The sequence below is a fragment of the Acomys russatus genome, chromosome 5, assembly GCF_903995435.1.
Source record: "Acomys russatus chromosome 5, mAcoRus1.1, whole genome shotgun sequence".
Lineage (NCBI taxonomy): Eukaryota > Metazoa > Chordata > Mammalia > Rodentia > Muridae > Acomys > Acomys russatus.
In genome coordinates, this window is record NC_067141.1 from 20,863,734 (window position 1) to 20,874,931 (window position 11,198).

The 11,198-nt window shown below is 46.0% G+C and overlaps 1 protein-coding gene across 1 annotated transcript; it reads left to right on the forward strand.

The window, feature by feature from the left end:
• Positions 1 to 1,720: 1,720 nt before the first annotated feature.
• On the forward strand, positions 1,721 to 2,697 carry LOC127189969 (olfactory receptor 13A1-like). Its single transcript, XM_051147021.1, has one exon. The coding sequence runs from the start codon at positions 1,721 to 1,723 to the stop codon at positions 2,648 to 2,650; it is 930 nt and encodes a 309-aa protein (XP_051002978.1). The 3' UTR covers positions 2,651 to 2,697.
• The last annotated feature ends 8,501 nt before the right edge of the window (positions 2,698 to 11,198 follow it).

Here is an 11,198-nt window from a genome sequence, read left to right on the forward strand (position 1 = left end):
TCTCTCTCTCTTCTCTCTCTGTCTCTCCTCTCTCTCCCCCTCTCTCTCCCCTGTCTCTGGTCTCTGTCTCTCTGTCTCTGTCTCTCTCTCCTCTCTCTGTCTCTCTCTGTCTCTCTCTCTCTCTGTCTCTCTCTCTCTCTCTCTCTCTCTCTCTCTCTCTCTCTCTCTCTCTCTTCTCTCTCTGTCTGTCTGTCTCTATCTCTTTTTCTTTTTGGAGATGGGGAGATTCTCAAAACAGATTTCATTTTTGCCCTGACCTACTTTAGTATATAAAAGCAGAGGGGAAAACCCAACTGTTTGCAGAATCCCTTTACTTCATTAGTTTCAGTGGCTTCTGCAGGTCTGCTTTGTGACCTATCTTGGCTGTTGATCAGTATGAACAGATATCCTGCCCTTGGCTCAGACAGACCTGGATCTCTGAGAGAGGGACATGGTGGTATTATTTGACTCTGGTGCAGAGCTCAGGACTCAGAGCCACCTGTGGCCCAAAGATCTATAGGCAGACAGGTACTGGGGCTGAGGTTCAGACAGAGGGAACTTGGGGGTTCAATAGAGAAGTCTTACATGCAGGTTGAAGTCTATCTGCAAGGAATGCTGACAGACCAGCGCTTGCCTTTGTGTGGACGAGTATGGGTCCAGGAGAATAGCTTGGCTCTTCAGTGGGTGGTGAGAGCGGCATAGCAAAAGCTCTGTCCCTGCTCTCAAGCTCACCTGTAGGAGAAAGGCTTTTATGTGCACATTCACAAGGCGGGAAAGATAGGCTTTCTTGTTCAGGCTATGCCCTGGAGTGATTTCTTTGGCTTCATGTATGCAACATCCCACTCATAGAATCTCTAGGATGGGCCTGGGAGTGCTCACTCCCGTGGAGACACTTAGGCAGAGGAGAGCTTTTTCACTGCACGCTTCTTGGCCTGAGAGGCCCATATGCTAAGAGGCCTGTGTGATTAGAGACAGGTCAGTGTACAAGGTGTAGGAAGACAGGCTTGAAGCTGGGAAGGAGTGACAGCCTAGATGTTTGGGGCTTGGCTTTAAGCAGGCACAGCCTGACACCTTCTCTGGTGGGCACAAGCCTCCACCAGGCCTGGGGGAGTGGGTGATACTTGTCTACCTCACTGTGCTTATCGTCCACAAGGGAGTGACTTAAAGTGGCAGTGGAGAAATAGACAGATGTAGAGTTCACAGAAGAGCTAAGACCAGTTCATCCCCCAAGAGCCTGGCCCATCTGTACCAACCACATGCCATGCTCCCTCCAGACTGTCAAGCATGTTCCTGAGAGCTGTTTTGCATCCTGCCTCTGAGAAGCCTGGCCCACCCTGTGATAAGGCTGGTCCTTTCTAGGTTCAAAAGATCTGTGCTGGGGAACAGATTGGCCATTGGTATGCCTTAGCAGGCTGGCATATATCATTATAGGAGCTCCAGGTCACATGGTATCATAGGCCGCGATCAATATCAAAGCGAACAGAAGCTACTGAGGGATACTGCTCACCCCAAGCAAGGTTTTCTTCTGTTCTGGGTCTACTGTGTGTAGAGTAGAGAGTTTATGCTCAGACTATCACAGTGTTGAGAGATGATGTCATCATTTCTACAGCAATGGCACTCATGACAAGCGCTCCTAGTTACAGCTGGCTGAACCCAGTGTGAGATGATGGCTTCCCTACACCCTGTGTCTCCTTGACAATACCCATCTGTGTCATAATAACTCCCAGTGACCCACTCTCAAATGGCAACGAACAACTACACAGCTGTGGTAGAGTTTGTCCTGCAGGGATTCTCTGGGGATCCTGGGCTCCAGACTCTCTTCTTGGTCTTTTTCTTCCTTCTTTACATCCTGGCTCTTGCTGGAAACACCCTCATCATCATGGCAATCAGCCTGAACCCAAGTCTTCACAACCCCATGTACTTCTTCCTTGCAAACCTAGCTCTGTTGGACATCGTCTGCACGTCCACTGTCCTTCCCAAGCTGCTTGGCGGTCTGCTGGGTAAGGGCAGCCACATCTCTTACAAAGGTTGCATGACTCAGCTCTTCTTTCTGACCTGGTTTCTGGGGGCTGAACTTCTGTTGCTCACTGCCATGGCCTATGACCGCTATGTGGCCATCTGCCGCCCACTGCACTACAGCATGCTGATGAGTTGGCCTGTCTGTGTCCTGCTCGCAGGCAGCGTGTGGGTTATCAGTGCAGCCAGCACATCTGTACACACTGGCCTGATGGCAAGGCTCACTTTCTGTGGGCCCAACCAAATCAGTCACTTTTTATGTGAAGTCCCAACACTGCTGCTTCTGTCTTGCAGCCCAACCACCCTCAATAACATCATGATCGTTATCGCAGATGTTTATTTTGGTGTGATCAACTTCCTGTTCACCATGGTATCGTACAGTTTCATCATTGCCAGCATCCTGCGCATCCGCTCAGCAGAGGGCAAGAGGCGTGCCTTCTCCACCTGCTCTGCCCACCTGGTGGTGGTCACCTTGTATTACTCCACTGTCATCTATACCTATGTGCAGCCTGGCTCTGGATCCTCCTTGGAGAATGGCAAGGTTGTTGCCTTATTGTATACAGCAGTCAGCCCTACCCTGAACCCTCTCATTTACTCTCTGAGGAACAAGGATGTCAAAGTGGCCCTCAGGAAGATGTTTCCCTGTGCCTGTTGAGGAGACAGAAGGCACCAGTGTGACTTGATCCAGCTGTTGATGAACTAGTTGGAACGAATGACTTAGAATCTGACATTGTGGCAAAAGCCAGGGAGGTAATTTATGTCGCAGGCTCCTTGGAGGCACTACTGGCCATTTCCTTTTGTCAGTGTGGGTAACTGGGTTTGGGGCAGGATGTTTGTCTATAGCCTGCTATAGATGTTTCTGATATAAGGATTTTTGGTATCCTACACTGGAGAAAATAACCCAGCCCATGATATTGTTTAACTCCTAATAGTATGTACTTGAGAATTGTCTGATGGCGGCACCATGTTCTCCACACCACTGAGAATAGAGAACAAGCAATCTGCCTCCCAGACCCTGATGCCCATGAAAGTGTGAGTTGACTTATGTAGTCCTCTTCAGCCAGGAAGCTTTGTCATCATGGCAGAGGATGCCAGCCTTCTCTTGGTTTGGGCAGAAGCATCTGCTATGTAACTAGGAGTTCATTCTAGCTCTGGCTTCTTCCTTCCTTCACACAATTTCCTCTAGGCTATGGTAAACTATATTATTTGGTACAGTTAATACCAACATCCAAATGCACAGCTGCCTCTGTGCCTCTTCTCTTCTGGATCCATTGGTGTAGCTGGGTTTTGAAGTCCTTGATTTCTTTGTTAACCTCTTGTTCTAAAGTTTTTGTTATGGTCTATTGATTTGACCAAATGTTTGTTTGCCATTACATGATTATTTTATCACCTCAAGGTCTGCTCATGATCCTGGGCAGCCTCCGTGAATGACCAAATACCTTCCCTCAATTTGTCCTACATTATTTACTTTGTGCTTGTGTGTGTGTGCACATGCATTCATGTGTCCTCCCACCGGTGAATGTGTTGGTGTTTATGTAGAGATCAGAGATCAGCTTACAGGAACCAGCTCTTTCCTTCTACCAAGTGGGTTCTTAGAATCAAACTCAGTTTATCAGGCTCTGCAGCAAGTGCTCTTACCTGCTGACCATCTCACTGGTTTTCAGATTTGTCTTATAGCCTGTTTCCCAGATTTTGATAGCACAGTGCCTTACAGAAAGAACTCAAGCACAGTGAATTGGATAGGATTTAGCAGACAACTGTGTACTTGTCACCAGTGCTCTGCTGTTGAATTCTTGCTCTGTATGCATTTCCTTTTTTTAATCCATGTGTCTACATATTTTTACGGATTTCAAAACAAGCTGCACACATCAATTCACTCTTCTTCAAATCCTTTCATGTGCATATTGGAGGCAATGATCTGTTTGTAGGGTTTGCTGGCTTAAGGCAAAATTTTCAGACAGTGAAATGAGTGGGTTTGAGCATCATTTACTGAGTTTTGGCAAATACACACAGCTGTGTAACATGAGCCTCGGTGGAGAGTGGAGAGTGCAGCCTTCAAGCTAGGATGTTTCACCCAGGGATGCTCACCTGTCAGGCTTGAGGTCATCACTGCCCTTCCTGGCGGTCATCGCTGTTTTGGTCTGTCAGCTATGGGTCAGTTTTGTGTGTTACACAACTTTGTACAAATAGAATCACACAGCACACATTCTTTTGCATGTGTCCTCTTTCATAGCACAGTGGCTTTTTTATTGTTTTTTTTTTCATTTTTGTTCTGAAATAGCAATTCCATCATCTTTCTTTTATATAGCAAAACACAGAATGTAGTTTCAGAGTAGACAGAAAGATTTACTCTGAATCGCACAGTTGATGGAGTGCTAACCTTTATATAATTTCTGATTGTTTTCTTCTTGTTGTATGCAGTGTATTGTATTTATGTGTGAAAATAAAAAAAACTTTATTTTTGATTTATTAATTTTATGTGCATGAATGTTTGGCCTGCATGTATGAATGTGTACCCGTGTCTGGTGCCCTGGAGGTCAGAGGAGGATGTTGGATTCCCCGGAATGGAGTTATAGATGGTTGCAAGCCACCATGTGTGGTTGTGGGAATAGAATTCAGGTCATCTGCAAAAGCAGTAAGTGCTCTTAAAAGCTGAGCCACCTCTCCAGCCTCACAGCATATTTAACAGGGTCATTCCTGTTGTCATGTGTAACCAGTACTTCTCTCTTTTCTACTTTTGGTGAACATGGATTCTATGATTATAACACAGTTATTATGCTGCTTCCATAAATAACTGTCTTCTTCCATGGTTTTCTTCCTTCTGGTAAGTGACTTTAAACAGCATTGCAAGGGTTGCAGAGTGATTTACATGCTGAGTTTTGTAACCAAGTTTTCACCCTGGTTTTACCATCCCAGCAGCAGTGAATGGGATTTCTAATTGCTTTTTTTTTTTTATCACCACCTACGTCCACTGATAGAAAGAGACTCAGAATTTGAAGCCTAATCATTTCTAACTCCTGCATAGCTCCCAAGAGGCTCCCTGCTGCTCTTGGAGTGATGCTGACTTTGGGGATGGTCTGCATTGTGTTTCTTGACTGAAGAGGCACTGCCCTGCAAACCGCCCACTGACTATGACTTTACACATCTGCTCTGCTTCATGTTCATCAACACCCTTTTGCTTTCTTATTTGATGTGTTACATAGGAAGACATAACTTAATTTATAAATATTTGGGTATTTCCCAGCTGGCTCTGCTGTAGACTGCAGGGAATTATGGAGTTGGCTGGTCTGAGTGCCTTGGGGGCCGTGTCATAAGCTTTTCAGGTTAGAGTCTGTGGTTCCTGTGCCACAATATGCCTTTTGGTTCCCAAGAAACCGAGGCACTCCCTCGGCCAGTGAAACACTCAGGCCACCTACCATTTCTCTGTGTTCTTTAGCAGTCAGTGAAGCATCTAGAAGCTCAAGAAGACAATTAGTCTTGTATACCCTGTGTAGCTTGCAAACATCATTGTATCCTGGCAAACACAATAGAATTCTTCCTGGCCACTGTCATTACACTGTATTTTGTATGAGTATATAAAAATCTGATTGCTTGTAAACTTGCCTCAGACTCAGTCTTGCTGAGATCCCTCTATCCTGGCCAGGTTTTCATTTCTCATTGACTATATCAGGAGACACTGGCTCAGTAAGCACTGGCACTTACAGTTAACTGACATTCTGCACCATACTTTATTATATCGCTTATACCTTTTTTTTTTTAACTTGTTGAGATTTGTTTTATGACCTAAGTGGGGGAAAAGTCCAGAGAGATCTCAAAAAGCTCCTGTACCCTGCTGTGGTTGGGTGGTTGGGGCTTCTGCACCATGAGGTCCCACTGATCTGGAGGTCTTTAGGGCCTGTGATGTCTGTCTTCTTGTTTTCTTACTGAGAAGACTGAAATATCCCACTGTAACAAGCTAGTTTACTTTGTCTTGTAGTTATATGAGGTTTTCTTCATGTTATTAAAAGTGTTGTTGCTTAGGTGTTTTAGTTTGTTCGTTTGTTTGTTTTGTCACACTGACTGTTTCTAACTCTATTTTACACTACTCCCTTTTTTCTTTATTCATGCTACTAATTTCTGGTCTGAGATTGACAGCATCTGATTTTAAAAGTTAGTTGCCCCAGCTTTCACTTGACTGTTTAGTGTGTATAATTATATATTTTGTAGGGAACATATAGTCTACTTATGTTTTATTCTGCAACCTGAAGAAATATGCAGCAGTTAATTTAGGTATTCTGATTGTTTGTAAATATTTCCCCTTCATTTTTGAAAGATAATTTTCTTGTGTATAAAAATCCGAGTGATTTTTTTTTCTTTCAGTGCTCAAAAGTTGTTGCTCTCTTTCTAGTTAGCAATTGTCAAAATAAAAATCTTACTTTTTATTTGGTCTTCTGCATATGACATGTAATGTAATATTCTCTCTCCTTTTAACTTTTATTGCTTCATTGTGAATTTCACATCATGTATCCCAATCCAGTTCATCTCGCCATCCCGTTGTATCTTCCTGGCAACCCCCAAAATAAAATAAAACAAAATAAAAATAAACAAGATGAAATCAACTCTCCATGGCTGCTGCAGTTTGTCATAGTGTGTCATACAGTATACCCCTTTGTCCAAACATCTTTATTTGCAAATGTTCACGTCAGTGAGTCAGTGGTCTGGTTCAAGGCCTCTGGCTTCTGTTACACCATCAATACTCTGTCCTCACTGTGACTTGTCTGGGATATCCCATTGTTACCCTGTGCCATGGATCTGTAGGACCAGCCCCTTCATATGCTCCAGAAGTTTATATATGGGCTGGATGTTGGGGTGGACCATCTCAAAGCTCTGGATCTGGATGGAACCGCGTTGGTCACCCCACCAGATCTCTGGCACTCACACCACCAGGACAGCTCTCCAGGATCCCACTGCCTCACCCAATGCTGGCCATCAAAAGGTGGCATCATGCCTCCTGTTCTCATGACCTTCTGGACAGCTTTCTTGCCTGCCAGAGGTGGCGAGAGGCCAGGGGTTGGGAGTGCATCTCTCCTTTGCCCATACCACTGCACAGCAGATGAGAGGCAGGGCAAGCTTTCCCACATTCATGGCCTCCGGGTCTATTCACCTGCAGTCCTATCACCAGAGCCAGATCTACTGTACTTCTCAGGGGAGGTGTGTGTGTGTGTGTGTGTGTATGTGTGTGTGTGTGTGTGTGTGTGTGTGTGTGTGTAAGAGAGAGAGAGAGAGAGAGAGAGAGAGAGAGAGTAACTCTCCCAATGGTTGCAGCCAGTGGTATGTGTGGCCAGCTCTCCACAGCCCTTGGACATCATAATGGTCCCAGGCAGCAGCCCAGATCAGGGACATCTGCATGGTCCTTGGTGGTGACATGGGTCATGGACATTGATACAGAGCCCTGCTGCTGCGTGGCCACGAGCCCAGACATGGACTTCACCATGGTCTCTGGTGGAAGGGCAGGCTGCTCACACTGGGCTGCCTCTCTTCCTGGTGCTCAAGCTGTTCTGCTCTTCTTTCTCTCCCATCTCCACACCACACACTTGTAAACTGGAGTGGCTCCCGCTGTGGGCAGGCAATGTAATAATCTTATGTCAAGCAGCTATTTGACTATGGTGTTGTTCAGTATAGTAGGTTCTCCCACGCTGAGTAGTAAGCAAGCCTGACCTTCTTTAGCTTCTGAGACCAGATGAGTGTGAACGCACTGAGGGCCGTATGGTGATAGACAGAACCACCAAGAACATGGCTGGAGTTGGTTTCAGATCCACAGTCCAAACAAAGCCTGCTGTAGTAAAAATGAAATCTACCTCTGGGTGGAGCCATGCCCTTGTTGCTACAGGAAGTGTGTTTTAATAGGACAGTCTGCTAAAGCACATATCCTTATTCTAAATACTCAAGGGGCTGACAGACCAAAGAAAGATTCTGTCAAGTCAAGCTTGGGGAATAAGCTTTTTATGGGCAACTGCATTAATCCCACCCTTGGCCTTCGCATTTATAAGATTTTATACAGATAGTCAGGAAAGACTAGTGATTGGATTCTCAGGAGAGCACCTTGTGACCTTTCTTCTCCACCAACCCTATCACTATTACCAAAGATCTACCTATATGCTGTATTGCTCTGTTTATTTCATTGCTGTGACTGTAAACCAACCTCTCCTATTGGCCATCCAAGACACTGTGCTTCAGGTTGGCAGTGGATGTGTCAAGCTATAGGACAGGAGGCCATCTCATTGGATTAGGTGAGCACTTTATTCAAGAGGCAAAGTATGTTCTGGATAAATAATATGTTCCCACAGAGGATATTGTGAGTGTTGGGTGCTATTATTCTTCAAGTCCTAAAGTGTATGAAAGGCTTGATGCCTTCTGTAGGCACAGCAATGTGCTCATTTTCTACACTAAATAATTAAAGGGCAGGAGAGAAGTGATACTGGAAATTGTGGGGAGTCTGGGTGGAACCAACATATAATGTTGGGAAAGCTGGGGCCCCTTATTGGGTACCAAATCTTATTAATATGTTAACTTAAGAAATAACCCACATGGAAGTGCAAATTATTACAGCTAATAGGAAAAGTCTCGGGTTGAGGTGAACTGTAAATGTGCAGCTGCCCAGAGCAAGAGAATGGAGAAGGGAAGGTGGAATGGGGGCCGTTCTCTCCGAAATAAAACAAGCAAGGAAGCAAGGCAAGCAAGCAAGCAAGCAAGCAAACAGCCACGGAGGTCAGCCACATGGCTAGGGGGCTTGCTTTGGAAAAAAAAGTAAGAAGGCCTAAAGTGTTAGGGAATTTAAAAAATAAATCCAGGGCAAGCAAGCAGTGTCTCTTGCAACTGCCTTGGAGGAAAAGAATGAAAATAAAAGGAAGGGGTGAAAAATGTGCATATGAAAATCAGCCTGAAGGTCTGTCACATGGCAGCAGATAGTCACAAGGTGAGGGAGAGAGAGAGAGAGAGAGAGAGAGAGAGAGAGAGAGAGAGAGAGAGAGAGAGAGAGAGAGAGAGAGAGAGAGAGAGAGAGAGAGAGAGAGAGAGAGAGAGAGAGAGAGCTTGAGAGAGAGAGAGAGAGATTAAGGAAGCCTAAAATTGTTAGGGAGTCTAAAGGCATACTTATGCTTGGTCCAGCTCTGGAATGAAAAAAAAAAAAAAAGACAGAAGAAATGAAAAAGGAATAGTTCTAGCCTTCCTAGTCAGGACACAGAAAGGTTGGCAGAAGCAGCCAAGCCTCGTGGTAGCTCCTATGGACTGCACTAAGGGGAGAGAATCCTAGGAAGGAAAGGCATATTATTTTAAGATGACCCCTCCATTCTAAGGGCGACACCCACACCCCACAGCCCCAGCCAGGCCCTAGACTTCTTGCCCAACTGGACCAACAGTCAAGGGAGGCAACAAGGACGTGGCTCCACCCAGAGGTAGATTTCATTTTCACTGCAGCAGACTTTGTTTGGACTGTGGATTTGAAGCCAACTCCAGTCACTTTCTTGGTGGTGATGGTGCATCCTGGGCATAGAGGGCGGAGGAGAAGAAAGCAGGCTGATTTTTGATTTCTCTCCTCAGACTGATTAGAGCTAACTCTGAACATTTCACCTCCTGTCTCCTCTCTCCTTAATATTGCCATGCCATGAAAGGCCAGTGCCTAACTGATTTCCCTTAAATAGAATGGACAGAGAAAGAAAAGGCTGGGCCTTGAGTACCAAAACTTCCCCATGGGCTTATTCACTGGGGTCTTGTTACCAGCTTGTGTGAAGTGATCAGGCCCTCATACTGTGTCTCTGTCTCAGCATACAGTGACATGGTACCGGCAGTTGAAGTCCTAGCCTTGACTGCAGATATAGGAGGAAGCCGAGTATTTAGAAGGCCTGACTAAAAGCTCTTGCACCACTAATGCAGCCAGACTCTCCCACACTGTGCTGGCCATGCCTCATGTTGTTTTGTAGAGTAGAGAGGGCCCTAGTGAGGCAAACTTATTACTCACTGTTCCTTGAGGTTGGTTTGGGACCTAGTTCACAACTGTGACCACCAAAATGTGACCGTACGGTTGGTTGGAACCACAGGCAGGAATCATGTGCACTTGCACATAGGAGTCAATGTGTGCACATCAGTAATTGTTGGTAGTGTGGGGAATGTGGAGCAGGCAGAAGCAGGGAAGGGAGAGAGGAAGACGATGGACAATACATCAGCCCTTGCTTGTTTAGCAACTCAGTGAGATGTGATTGTGCCTCTGAGTACAAGAAGAAAATTATGGTATGAATCTGATTACTTCGGCAAGGTGAGTTTGTGTCAATGTCCAGCTCCGACCTGGAGAGGTACCATGGCCAGAGCTCAGGTGTCAGACAAGGCCTGAAGTTTGCCACGACCATAGAAGAACCAGCTAGCTATGTTGCATCATCAAATGGATTGGGTACCTGGAGAGCCACAGCGGTCATGTGACCCGTGGATAAGACAGCCTCTTGGAGCCAGGGCAGCACTAGTCCAGCACCATTTGCTGAGGGCAATGACTTCAGGTCTGGTGTGAGATGTTATTGTGTTTAGTGAGGTTTGTTATTGTTCACAGGGTGAGGAAAGTGGACATGAGAGCTGAATTCTGACAGCCACACCAGCCTGCAGACATTATCCACCTGGAGGAGAAGACACTGTGTGCTGACCGGTGACAATCTGTGCCAGAGGACAGCAATCAGGGCTGGGCAAAGTGACCTGGCCTTGGCCTCCCCAGTGTTTCTATCTGGAGGGACTCTTGGAGGTTGGAAGAAATTGTGGTCTGGGGAGTTAATTGGCTCAAGGCACAAATGTCATCCCCTGATCTGCCTCCATGTTCCCTGTGCCCTCTGTGGTCACTGGTGATGTTGGTTAAAAGCAAGTCCCTGGGTAGCAGGGCAGAGAACCAGCCCTTGGGTCACCAGCCTGAGAGGCTTGGTCACCTCCCCAGCCAGTCCTGCTCTAGAAGCCAGTGTGGTTCTGCCTAATTGGTCCCTCTGGGCCTGGTTTCTCCCTGTGAGCACTTGTCTCTTCTATAATAGAGGATGCAGGGCCCCTGGTCCTCACACAGATCCCAATGCCCCTTCTGTACTTAGAGGGGTCATACACACTCTTTAAAATGTTTTTAATTCAATCTGGTTCCAATGAAGTTCATGTGTGTGTGTGTGTGTGTGTGTGTGTGTGATGCGGAGGAGCACATTTACGGA

Excerpts from the sequence above, each read along its gene's own strand:
- LOC127189969 (XM_051147021.1), top strand. The coding sequence starts at position 1,721 with ATGGCAACGAACAACTACACAGCTGTGGTAGAGTTTGTCCTGCAGGGA.